Source organism: Phoenix dactylifera, chromosome 12 (assembly GCF_051530095.1).
Source record: "Phoenix dactylifera cultivar Ajwa chromosome 12, Ajwa_hap1_PhDact_Kaust_v1.1, whole genome shotgun sequence".
NCBI lineage: Eukaryota > Viridiplantae > Streptophyta > Magnoliopsida > Arecales > Arecaceae > Phoenix > Phoenix dactylifera.
Genome location: NC_143201.1, coordinates 17,395,727 through 17,408,880, shown reverse-complemented (window position 1 = coordinate 17,408,880; position 13,154 = coordinate 17,395,727). Strand labels below are relative to the sequence as shown.

General features: G+C 39.5%; 1 protein-coding gene and 1 long non-coding RNA gene across 5 annotated transcripts in view; one reads left to right on the top strand and one right to left on the bottom strand.

The window, feature by feature from the left end:
- Positions 1 to 1,289: 1,289 nt before the first annotated feature.
- On the bottom strand, positions 1,290 to 7,143 carry LOC148700462 (uncharacterized). 2 transcript variants are annotated; one of them, XR_016398128.1, is made up of 4 exons: positions 6,722 to 7,143; positions 6,009 to 6,061; positions 2,171 to 5,320; positions 1,290 to 1,481 (listed from the first exon to the last, which is right to left on the bottom strand). It is a non-coding gene; the product is annotated as an uncharacterized LOC148700462 (long non-coding RNA). The 2 variants fall into 2 exon arrangements; XR_016398129.1 differs by having other exon boundaries at positions 3,634 to 5,320.
- The window catches only part of LOC103717918 (uncharacterized), a 28,195-nt gene continuing 21,424 nt past the window's right edge, over positions 6,384 to 13,154 (top strand). The window contains exons 1-4 of one of the 3 annotated variants that reach the window (XM_088708697.2): positions 6,391 to 6,611; positions 8,023 to 8,123; positions 8,394 to 8,560; positions 8,646 to 8,758. In XM_088708697.2, coding sequence (XP_088564823.2) covers positions 8,075 to 8,123; positions 8,394 to 8,560; positions 8,646 to 8,758 — 329 coding nt within the window. In that variant the 5' untranslated portion in view covers positions 6,391 to 6,611; positions 8,023 to 8,074. Of the gene's footprint in view, positions 6,612 to 8,022; positions 8,124 to 8,393; positions 8,561 to 8,645; positions 8,759 to 13,154 lie in introns of all 3 variants that reach the window. The other 2 variants (XM_088708698.2, XM_088708699.2) reach the window with 2 other exon arrangements.

Below are 13,154 nucleotides of genomic sequence, written 5' to 3'. Positions count from 1 at the left end.
GAAATGAGGGCATAGGCATAAGGCATTTCTCTATACTCATTTTCACAAGCAAAAGAAGGAAAGCATGATGATCTGTAAAAAATGATTGTTTTGCGCGGAATGAAGTGCAAAACTTTGGCTCTGGAAGATCTACTACTGTATGCAGTTCAAGCTTTTCCAAGATTTTGTAACACATGATACTAGAGCCAAGCATAGAATCTTTTAGATTATTTGTTCCAATATTTCTGCAAGGTACTGTGGTACAGACTACAGAGTGCTGCCGTGCCGGAATGTCACTATTTAAGGCCGAGCATGATATCCATGTCTATATTATCACGAAAACCAAAATGAAAAGTCTGGATCCTATATGAAACTTATGCAAAACATGGGCTAGTTTTAGAAATTTATTCAACTAAATTAAGGATTTGTAAATATATTGTCTGCGTTAAATATCTTTGAACTGAAACTTTGAAATTGAAGCTGAAACTATGGAGCCTAAAGTTATTAGTGTAATTGGATTTGAAACTGAAATTGAGTTTTTGAACCTTGGTCTATATAAAGTTGTACATAGGAATTTCGTGGCTCCACTCCGGCCTATATTGCATAACTATTAATGTTGTCATCTTTTCCTTCTTTATTTTGTTCTTTGGGGGAGGTGCGCATAACCATTAATTTTGTCATCTAATTTGAGTGCATCAATTTTTTGAAAATTTCCTACCTATGGAATGAGAAATGTCTCGAACCCTGCAAAATGAGAAGGAAAACTCATTTAAAGAAATTTCTCTGCCATTTGCAAGTTTGTTCAATTCATGATTTGTTTGAATTTATTTATGCTTACTGGTTTTTGCTAGAAATGCCCGTTTTTCGAATAAGTTTTATCTTTACCATTTTTGAATAGTTTGTATCCTGGGCGTTCTCGAATCTCGACGGTTGTGTCTTTGGCCTCTTCTTCACCATTTTAAAATATTTTATACTTATTAAATTTTTTTTTTATAATTTTTTTAAAAAGGTCTCCCTTAGTGAGTTTGCCTTAGCCTCCAAATGCATTGGGCCGCCTCTGCTCGCGCCACCTCCTCCTTGAGCGGCACCGGTGGTGGCATCACCTTTTTCTTGCCGCCGCCGGACTACCTGGCCCGTTGCTGCTCCGCCTTCTTCTCAGTGCCCTCCGGTACTTGAGCCAGACCCGTTGTCACGCCCCCGGCCCGAGATCGCGAGCCGGGGGTCCGCGCCAACCGCTGCACACCCGTAGGGAACTCTCCCTACAAGCATGCAAGGCATCTAAACCAAATATCTCAAATATATAACTAAAATAATTCAGCTGAAATAAATGCAATCTTATTCCATTGACTAACTCAAGTCATAGGGTTTCACAAGTCTAAATACGCAGCGGAACAATAAAGATAAAACATCAATTTAAACAAAGCCTAATCTAGGATAACTTGTGCTTCAGTTCTTCTAGTCGCTCTCCCATTTTAAATTCCCGATATGTTAGTTCTCAGAATCTGTAAAACAACAAGAAATTGTATAATGAGCTAGACAGCCCAGTAAGTAATAAACACCTTAACTAGTCAATTCATATAATAACATAAAATATAAATACAAATTACGATGAATCAACATAATAACATAATCAATTCCTTTTCAAGCACAAATTCATTAAAATTCGTATTTTTCAAATATCTATATACATAATCATAAATTTGATTCGAAACAAATCATATTCATCTCATCAGCCTTTAGCTACGACCACACTTATACCCTGTGGCTAGGCCAGAAACAGAACCGCACTTATACCCTGCGGAGTGGGCCAGAATACCGTACTTATACCCTGCGGAGTGGGCCAGAATACCACACTTATACCCTGTGGTGGGGCCAGAATTGCCAATGCATAACCCCCTATTGGCAGGGTCCAGAACATAGCCAGGCTGAGAGTTCTAAATCTGATGCACATCAAAATTCTTTTGTAACATAATAGATATATCATAATTCGATCTAAATATGCATATACGATAAAAAAAAAGTAATATAACAATAGTCCGAAAAATATTATTCCAATTCACATATCCATTTTTCATTCAAAGCATCATCTCGTAAAATTCATAAATCACATATAATATTCATTAACAATTTATTCGATGCAAAAATAATATTATATAAATGAAGAGTCTAGAGAAGGCAGTTCATTACTTACATTGAACGCGATCCACAACAAATCCAATTAATTTCACAAATTCATCGCAGAACCTAATATCCAAAAATCATATTTTCTTTTAAAATTAATCACAATATATATAAAACTTAAATTTTAATATTCTTCCAGGGCCGACCCTGCAGAAGTGTCTAGCCCCCCCAGGTTCAGGTTCGGATTCGGGTTCATACCCGTAAACCACCCTTTCCCTTTATTTATTTATTTATTTTTTTTCTTTTCTTTTTCTTGCTTTTCTTTTCTTTTATTTTCTTTTTCTTTTCTTTTCTTTTTCTTTCTTTCCTTCCCTTCCCTTTTCTTTTTCTTTTTCTCTTTTTTTTTTTTCTTTTCTTCTCTTCTCCAGAACCTTCTCCCGACTTCTTTCTTCCTTCCCCTCTTTCTTTCTTCTTTCTTTTTCTTTCTCCTCCTCCTCTTCTCCCGACTTCTTCTCCTTCCCCCCCTTTATTTCTTCTTCTTTCTTCTCCCGCGAAGGGAGGTCGCGAGCTCGGGAGAAGCCAAGTCGAGGCCGGCGGCGCCCGCGACGGCCGGCCCTCTCCTTCTTCCCGCGGAGGAGGCATGCGGACGGGAGAAGAAGAAGAGCCCACGACGGTCGGCCTTCTCCTTCTTCCCTCTCTTCTTTCTTTCTTTCTTTCTTTCTTTCTTTCTTTCTTGTTTTCAATTGGTATACAAAGAAATGAAGGGTAGAAACCCTTACCTCAGCCCCGGCGAAGATCCGGCGGCTCCTTTCCGGCGGCAAATGGAGGAGGAAAGGGTCGTCCGTGCTGTGGCTGCTCGGCTCTCTCTCTCTCCCCCTCTCTCTCGGCCGGCAGCCCAAGGAAGAAGGATCCCCCCCTTCTCCCTCTTCTTGGTGTGGCGGCTCTCCTCGGTGGCCTTAAGGAGGAGAGGAAGCCCTAAAAACAGGGCTTCCTTCTTCTTCGGGATGGAACCAGTCCATCCCGTCGCCTCACGTGCGTCGCACGTGAGGCCGGGGTTTTGGGACTGGGCCGGTCATTTGGATCGGGCCCAGTTCCGGGGTCTTACATCCCACCCTCCTAAAAAAAAATTTCGTCCCCAAAATTTGCGTACCTGCAGTTTTAAAAAGTTGAGAATACTTCTTCCAAATCAAGTCATAACACTCTTCAAATCCAAGTCGTCTTGTCTGACCAATGTCAAATAATTCTATTCACCATACTTTCTCTGCACACTCTGATTTAAACCTCAACATACCCGTGTCAAGTCTAGATTTTTTTTTTCTAGAATTACTTGCTTGTTGGTACATTCATTATTATGTCTTTATTCCGTGTGAACACTTTCGAAAGTTAAAAGTTTATATTCTTCTTTTGACAATCAATCAAACAAATGTTATGTAACTATTTAATCTTTTCCAGCAGCATAATAAGTTGTCTAACAAAGAGCAATGGGCATGGCAAAATAATAAATAGAAATAAATATTGGGACTAGATTAATACCTGTCGTCAACACATCAGAAGCCTGTGCATCTTGCTGTGTAAGTGCAAATACTCTTCCTTGAGTCTTTGGCCCCTGGCTTTCTTCCATTGCCTGAGTAGATCTATTCTCGTTTCTTTGTGGGCAGTCTGCAATTTTATGACCTATCTTACCACATCTAAAACAGGCACCGGTGTTCCAATGGCAATCCTTGTCAGCATGAGCCTTACCACATCTGGAACATTTATTGATATTTATCTGCTTAAGGTTGTCACTCGTGGATTTCTTGTTTGAACTTTCGACGTTTTCATTGCTCTGCCCCTGAAATTCATTTGACCTGTTTCTCTTCTTTTGGTTTCTTTCCCTTTCCAATCGTTCATCAATAACTTCCCTTTCAATTATTAAAGCCTTATTTACCACAGCTGCATAGGTAGTCAATTCATAAGGTACCACTTGTTTTCTAATTTCAGTCTTTAGTCCCATCTAAAATTTATGCGTTCGATCTAGTTCATCTTCGACTAACTTTGGAACAAATTTCGCTAGCTCGGTAAATTTAGCTTCATATTCTGCAACAGTCATATTTCTTTGCTTTAGGTGAATAAACTCCTGCTCTTTCTGCGTTCTTACACTCCGAGGAAAATACTTATCATAAAATGCTCCTCGAAATCTTTCCCAAGTGAGTGGCTCCCTATCCTGCTCATATTTATGTTCCAACATCCGCCACCAGTTGAATGCCTCACCTTGCATCATGTATGATGCAAACAAAATCTTTTCATCATTCTGGCATCTCAAGACAGCAAATGCTTTTTCCATCTCTATAAGCCAATTATCTGCTTCCAACGGTTCTGTAGTCCCCTTGAAAGCTGGAGGAGCCAGCCTCTTAAATTCAGCTATACTGTTGCGTTGTTCACACTGTTCCCCTCGTCCTTGCTGTGGCTGTGTCTGGGGCAACTGTGCTTGTTGTTGGAGCAACTGCTGTTGCACTTGCTGTTGCATCTGCATAAGGCCCACTATGGTCTGCATAACTTGGCCTAGGCCTGGCTCTTGTTGTCCTGTCTGAGTATCACTAGCAGGATTGACGACTCTCTCCTGCTGAGGGGTGTTACCAGCTTGTTGGGGTGTACTGTCATTTTGCGGGTTGGGTGCCTTATTAATAGCTCTGCGAGTAGTCTTTCTCGTCCGACGTGGAGGCATCCTGATCTATGTCTATCAGATAGCAGCATACCAATAATAAGCTTACCAGTTCATTACAAGTACATAGAATGGTTGTTACAATCATTATAAACTAACGTTCCAATGTCCCTAGTGTCTACCCACCTACACTCATGTCATGTCAGAGTTTTTTTTTTTTTTAATCTTAAAATTTATCCATTCATGCTCTGATACCATAAAAGTTGTCACGCCCCCGGCCCGAGATCGCGAGCCGGGGGTCCGCGCCAACCGCCGCACACCCATAGGAAACTCTCCCTACAAGCATGCAAGGCATCTAAACCAAATATCTCAAATATATAACTAAAATAATTCAGCTGAAATAAATGCAATCTTATTCCATTGACTAACTCAAGTCATAGGGTTTCACAAGTCTAAATATGCAGCGGAACAATAAAGATAAAACATCAATTTAAACAAAGCCTAATCTAGGATAACTTGTGCTTCAGTTCTTCTAGTCGCTCTCCCATTTTAAATCCCCGATAGGTTAGTTCTCAGAATCTGTAAAACAACAAGAAATTGTATAATGAGCTAGACAGCCCAGTAAGTAATAAACACCTTAACTAGTCAATTCATATAATAACATAAAATATAAATACAAATTACGATGAATCAACATAATAACATAATCAATTCCTTTTCAAGCACAAATTCATTAAAATTCGTATTTTTCAAATATCTATATACATAATCATAAATCTGATTCGAAACAAATCATATTCATCTCATCAGCCTTTAGCTACGACCACACTTATACCCTGTGGCTAGGCCAGAAACAGAACCGCACTTATACCCTGCGGAGTGGGCCAGAATACCGCACTTATACCCTGCGGAGTGGGCCAGAATACCACACTTATACCCTGTGGTGGGGCCAGAATTGCCAATGCATAACCCCCTATTGGCAGGGTCCAGAACATAGCCAGGCTGAGAGTTCTAAATTTGATGCACATCAAAATTCTTTTGTAACATAATAGATATATCATAATTCGATCTAAATATGCATATACGATAAAAAAAAGTAATATAACAATAATCCGAAAAATATTATTCCAATTCACATATCCATTTTTCATTCAAAGCATCATCTCGTAAAATTCATAAATCACATATAATATTCATTAACAATTTATTCGATGCAAAAATAATATTATATAAATGAAGAGTCTAGAGAAGGCAGTTCATTACTTACATTGAACGCGATCCACAACAAATCCAATTAATCTCACAAATTCCTCGCAGAACCTAATATCCAAAAATCATATTTTCTTTTAAAATTAATCACAATATATATAAAACTTAAATTTTAACATTCTTCCAGGGCCGACCCTGCAGAAGTGTCTAGCCCCCCCAGGTTCAGGTTCGGATTCGGGTTCATACCCGTAAACCACCCTTTCCCTTTATTTATTTATTTATTTATTTTTTTTTTCTTGCTTTTCTTTTCTTTTATTTTCTTTTTCTTTTCTTTTCTTTTTCTTTCTTTCCTTCCCTTCCCTTTTCTTTTTCTTTTTCTCTTTTTTTTTTTTTTTTTCTTTTCTTCTCTTCTCCAGAACCTTCTCCCGACTTCTTTCTTCCTTCCCCTCTTTCTTTTTTCTTTCTTTTTCTTTCTCCTCCTCCTCTTCTCCCGACTTCTTCTCCTCCCCCCCCTTTCTTTCTTCTTCTTTCTTCTCCCGCGAAGGGAGGTCGCGAGCTCGGGAGAAGCCAAGTCGAGGCCGGCGGCGCCCGCGACGGCCGGCCCTCTCCTTCTTCCCGCGGAGGAGGCATGCGGACGGGAGAAGAAGAAGAGCCCACGACGGTCGGCCTTCTCCTTCTTCCCTCTCTTCTTTCTTTCTTTCTTTCTTTCTTTCTTTCTTTCTTTCTTGTTTTCAATTGGTATACAAAGAAATGAAGGGTAGAAACCCTTACCTCAGCCCCGGCGAAGATCCGGCGGCTCCTTTCCGGCGGCAAACGGAGGAGGAAAGGGTCGTCCGTGCTGTGGCTGCTCGGCTCTCTCTCTCTCCCTCTCTCTCGGCCGGCAGCCCAAGGAAGAAGGATCCCCCCCTTCTCCCTCTTCTTGGTGTGGCGGCTCTCCTCGGTGGCCTTAAGGAGGAGAGGAAGCCCTAAAAACAGGGCTTCCTTCTTCTTCGGGATGGAACCAGTCCATCCCGTCGCCTCACGTGCGTCGCACGTGAGGCCGGGGTTTTGGGACTGGGCCGGTCATTTGGATCGGGCCCAGTTCCGGGGTCTTACACCCGTCCAGCCGGTTCTCAAGGGTGGGGTCGGCGGTGGCGGATGCCGGAGGTTCGGCCGAGGCGGCAGCAGAGGAGGAGGAGTCTTGCTTGGGCTTGGGATCATCGGTGAGCGCATGAGGGGCATGGGGGAGGGGTTTTCTTCTTCCGGTGGTAAGTGGGGAGGAATTGAGGGTGGAAGGGAGTGATGGATTGGAGATGTGGAGGGATTTGGGGACGACGCCGGGCATCCTCTAGGCTCTAAGTTTTTTATTCTGAATTATTCATCCGATTTCCTCTTTTATAATCATTGCATGAGAATGATGGATTCTGGCATCTGCAGTCAACTTCTTTCCCGATTTTACTGCCTTTTGTATTTTTAATACAAACAAGCAAAGTTAAAATTTATTGAATTCAGATTTTTCTTAGAAGATATTATTATTTATTATTGTTACTATTATTATTTTGTGATGGAGGAATTCTTTTTATAATGTGCAAATTCTGGAAATTTTATAAAAGGATTTGGTGAATGGAAGAAAAAGTGATTCTTGAGTTCATATTTCCTGCTCCTGAGATTTTCTTCACATATTTGTGGTATATGTTTTTTTCTGTTTCCATACATATTAATTATAAACTAAGCCAAAATTACCTTGATACGCTCTTCTATATATCTAAATCAAGCTAATACATTCTATTGCCTTTAGGATATAAGAACATTATCAAAATAATTTTGAGTCAGGGGAAAAAGCTACATATGGAGCCTTTCAAGAGGAGGCATAAGAAGAAGAAGATGGAGAAAGTTGTGGTTCTCATAAAAGATATTTTATAGCTTTTGTCTTTTTTCTTTGTGCTATCGGTCAAAAAGCTCTTACAAGCACAGTTTCATATGTCTGTTAGTTTCCGTTTTCATGTTGGAAGAAATGCTATGGGTTATCGGTCAGTTGCACATTATGTTCCTTTGCTGACATGGCACTCTTTTGCATTTTGTGATTTGATCAGCCCACCATGAAGCAACCAAATTTAGTGAATTGCACCAATCCCCTCATGAGTCATGCCATGTCTTCATGCAGGACTTTTGTTGTTTGACTGGCACCTTGCATGTATGTTTTTCTGCTCATAAGTGTAAAATTGATGATACCAATTTTGGATACCAGCACTTGATCATATTTGAAGTTGTTTTCAAGTTGGATTGATATCTACTTCCTTGATTTCAATATTATTTAATATTAAATTTTCACAAGTTTATTTGTCCTTTTGCATCCGAATGCATATTTCCACTGGAGGATATTATATTCTATCACATGGAATGAAAATATGGGTGTTTTTTAAGTCCCTTATTCTTTTGTGAACCTCTTTACCTTTGTCTCTAGATATTCATCTTCTAGGATTTGGGATGGGATCGGAGAGCTTGAATTTGGAAGAGAGGTTAAGGTCACTCCTCCTCCAGCTCCAGACTGAATCTGGGATCCTTGATCGGATAGTGTATAAGGGCAAGAATCAGCACCGCCGCTGCTCCTACTTCCAGTACCTCCTGAAGGTCTTTGATCTTTATCTTCCTTGCCTTTACCTCAATTATCATCTTTAATCTTGTTGTAATTCAGTTTATAATGCTTGATCGCTAGGTGAGAAGGGACGTGAGGCTTCTACTGTCTGCGGGGCTAGGGGAGGTTTTGAATGTCCTTTTCCCCATTATTCATGGCAGGAAACCTGCTCAAAATGCTTTTCAGAAGATGCGGTAAAATTCTCTTTTTAACAAATGTGTTCCAGTTCTACTAATGAAGCTTGATATGTATACTGGTACATATGGAGTCATTACATGTGATTGATATAAAAATTGGTTTTTTCTTATAATCTTTCATGCAATTTTTGGATTTGAGATCCCCATGAAGCCATCATAGATTTATATTACTTTAGACATCTTCCCTCATAGAAATTCTTTTTCACTACTTTCATATATATATATATATATTATAGTGGAGCTAATATATAGATGCACACAACACCTCAAATAAGGTCGGTCTTGATTGGATAACTGGGGATTGAGATTGATGATCCGAGATGTTGGATGTAGGCCTGTTAACGAGCCGAGCTGAGCCCGAGCTTGGGGAGGCTCGGGCTCGGCTCGTTTCATAGAACTCGGGCTCGGGCTCGGTACCGAGCTCTGTATTGAGCTCGAGCTCGGGCTTGTTTGGTAAAGGAAAAGCTCGGGCTTGGGCTCGTAAAGCTCGTTTCGAGCTTGGGCCCGAGCCCCATAACAAAAATCCACATTAAATACCACAACAGTGAGACATTTTACGAAACGTTACATCTTGTAGATGGTGATGATTACAGTTAGATCTGGGGAACAGGGTGGTTCATTCAAACTAAAAGAATATATATAGGATTTTTATAGTATTATTGGCCACGTGTCGCGACCCAATAGGAGGAGCCTATAAGGAATAATTACTGTTAGCCCTTGTTCTTTGCAGAAAAAGGGCACGAGTTACGGAGTTAGGTTGGCTTGCTGGGGGTGCGGGAGATGGGATGGTGCATTGCTACAGCTGTGACGCTGTTAAGGGGGCGGCAACGTCTTTTCAACGGGGTTTAATTGCTACGGCTGAGTAACAGTGGCGGATTTTTTGCTTGAGGGAAGAGGGTAACTGGTCCTGTACGACATTCTGTACGGCAATGGGGTGTGGGCTTTTAAAAGCTGGCAAGTGCGGGTGAGGGGAGGAAGAGAGAATAAAAATAAAAGGTCGAACCAAATCCAAAGCACGGAGCTCGGCGTGCTCCGTGCTTGATAGCAGACAGCGTTAGGTCACGAGCCTGTTTGAGCTCGTGAGCTGCTCGGGCTCGAGCTCGAATTTAAACGAGCCTCATTTTAAGCTCGGGCTCGGGCTCGTTTGACTAACGAGCCGAGCTCGAGCCGGGCTTTTAACGGGCCGAGCCCGAGCAGCTCGGCTCGTTAACAGGCCTAGTTGGATGTGATCTATTGTCTCTAATTATTTACTTTTAAAAAATCATGTGAATTGGAGACGCCTAGCCTGTACATCTAGTGGTCAAAGTATATGTGTTGTTTGTGTTATTGAAACGGTCTATTTTTAAGCATTGGATGTATAAGTGACACATAGGCCAGAGATCTGTATCACATGATTTTTTGACAGTAAGCAATATAGATACATCGCATCCAATGGCTCGGATCATTGATGTCAGGTCTTTGATCGTCCAGTTAGGACCGACCTTATTTGGTTGTTGTGTGGGTGCCCACATGTTAGCTCTATTCTCTCTCTCTCTCTCTATATATATATACACACACACACACATATATATGCATACATACATACATACATACATATATATACGTAGATGTATGTATGTGTGTATATATGTATGTGCGTGTGTATATATTTGAGTCTCAGCTGTCTGATGGACAATTGATAGCTCTAACAAGGCTTGATGGTTATGGTCATAATAGTTCAATTGTCATTGACATTTAATATCTCAATTATTTATTAGCTGTATGTCGGCAAGATTGTGGTTTACCTTCATTCTTCGGGTTTTTGAAGATTAATTTTTCTGAGATGGCAGTAACATCTGGAAAAGATTTGAAGTGGCTTAATGTATATATCTTTTTTTCATTCACTCACAAGTCATGTTGGAGATAAAAAATTTGATATTTGAAGTGGTTTCCTTCAGTTTGGTTATTCTTCTGCATCCTTTATAGTTTTCTAGTTTTAGCCCGTCATTGCTAGGTAACTTATTGAAGTTTTCCCAGATATTCTGATGTAACTTATTGAAGATACAGGCTGATTTAGAATTATGTAATGGATGTTCAAATTTCAGATATAAAAAATAATTCAGGTATGAAATCACAGCAAAATATCCCTGAGGTTATGAGGAGGGAAGCAAGTGTAAGAAGAGAGAAGTAAGATGAGACAACAAGAGGTTTATGAGAAACAGATGTTTGCAAGACTCCATAAAAACAAAGAATTCTATTTTTTAGAAATTTTCCATTTTTTAGAAATTTTCCAAGCTAATATTCTTTTTCCAAAAATGACAGACTCGCTATAAATATGAGGCCATAGTAAAACAAAAAAGTTCATGATGCACTTCCCTAAAGCGATTGAGCATGGGGAATTTTGTGAAGAGAGAAAAGAGGGGAGGTGCAGACACATAGTCATTCAAGAGGTTTGCAACATCATTATGTCACTCAATCTCCCTTCTCTGCCACTTCTTTTAGATTCGCACATCAATGGGTTTGACAAATTTAAAACTTCTGAGGTGGCACTTTTCACATGAGTTGTTTCGTCATAATTATTTACGTCCTCTAGACTAGAGATTAGCTTGTTCCGTATCCACCTTGCATCGAAATTAGGCTCTAAATGAGAAATTAGAACCTCTTACAACTGAAAATAGAACAAAAATCCAATGAAGCATGTCGAGGAGTCCCCATACAACAAATTTATTTCCCACCAACAGTACTCAAGGATGTGTAAGTATAGAATTCTCCATTCAACTTTGACAGGGCATTGTTAATGTAAGGAAGAAATCATCCTGGTTTTATAATAATGGGGTGCTCTTGGAGTCGAAGAACATAGTGTAGCATCAAATGCTCCAATGGACAGTGAATAAGGATAATTTCTGAAGGATCAGCAACATTGCAAGTCAAATAAATAGTGAGTGGAGCACAAAAATAAAAATGTGCTATATCATGCATGAGGGGTTTTAGAGATGAAAATGGAACAGAGAGGGAGAGGGAGTCTGGTTGGATCAACAACATTAATAAATTTGCTTGCAGGAAACAAAATAAGATTGTCATTGTATTTTCAGAAGCGTGATCCAATTAGAAGCATATATAAGCTGTTAGGATGTGGGCCCTTTGGGATAGAGTGTCTTGACTTTTGATTTCTTAGGACGTAAGAAGTGATATGGGTAGAAAATTTGGAGCTTAATTCATTTTCAGTGATGGTAATGGTGTGAAGAGTGATATTAAAGAACAAAAGACCGCTCCTTTTGGCTGAACTACCCTCGAAGAAGCTATATAGATTTTAGTCCTTAGAATATGTCTTGTGGGTTATTTATTGAATATCACCCAATTTGTCCAATTGACGGTTTGCATTTCCTGCATGAATAATGTAAATAATTGTGACGTATTGGTTCTTCTGTTGAAGAAATGTTTCATGTGGTCTACCAAAATCTTTCCTTTAGGATTGAGGTTCTTATGGGATGAAAAAAGTTGTAAAAATTGGATCATTAATATATACATCAAGAAGAGAGGGAAATAATAAGGGTGAAAAAGAAAGAGAAGAAAGTCTAAGAAGATTGCTAACACACAACTTACCAACTAATTAAACACTCAACTTTTCCTTCAAGGATAGGAAACTTAAGGTTCGAAGATTGAATCTTTTGGTAGGGAGAAGATTGAATCTTTCCCTCAGTGCTGCTCTCTAATCTATCTGATGCATCTTATCTATTTTGTTTCTAGAACTATAGAAGTTAATAGATTAAGATAATTTGACAATGTAAAGGGGGAAATATTGAGGTGGTAGTAGACTTGGGAGGGAATGGTCTTGGTTGACGTGCTTTTGGTTCGTGAATCTTTGTCTTCTGGATTGAGAATTTTTACATCATGGCAATCATGAGTTGGGAGGATGGCCCTTTTTGGAAGATGGTGAGGGCTTGATTTTATGCATGAATGGAGATTTAGAATAATTCTCCTAGTAAGACTATATAACATGTATGGATATTTAGAATAATTTTCCTGGTAAGACTATAGAAAATGTAAATTTTAGCTAAGAAGCATACTTCAGCACCAATGCTGAATCATGATCCAGGGTGTTATGGTGTTCTATTTTGTTATGGTTTTCATAGAAATGTGCCAAAACTGTAAATTGATATCTAAAAATAAGAAAAATAAAAACATATGTTAATATATTGCACTTTATTACTACAGACTACTGTAATTATTGTGATTTAAGATTTGATATTACATATTTGGTTTGTTGATGTCAGAAAATAGAATGAATTTAGGGCTGCGACTTGGGTGGGTTAGGTCGGTTTGAGGGTTTACTCTTCCCCAACCCAACCTTAAAATTCCTTCACCCTAACCCAATCCAATGTGGTCTCAAGCTGGAATTTTTTCTAATCCAACC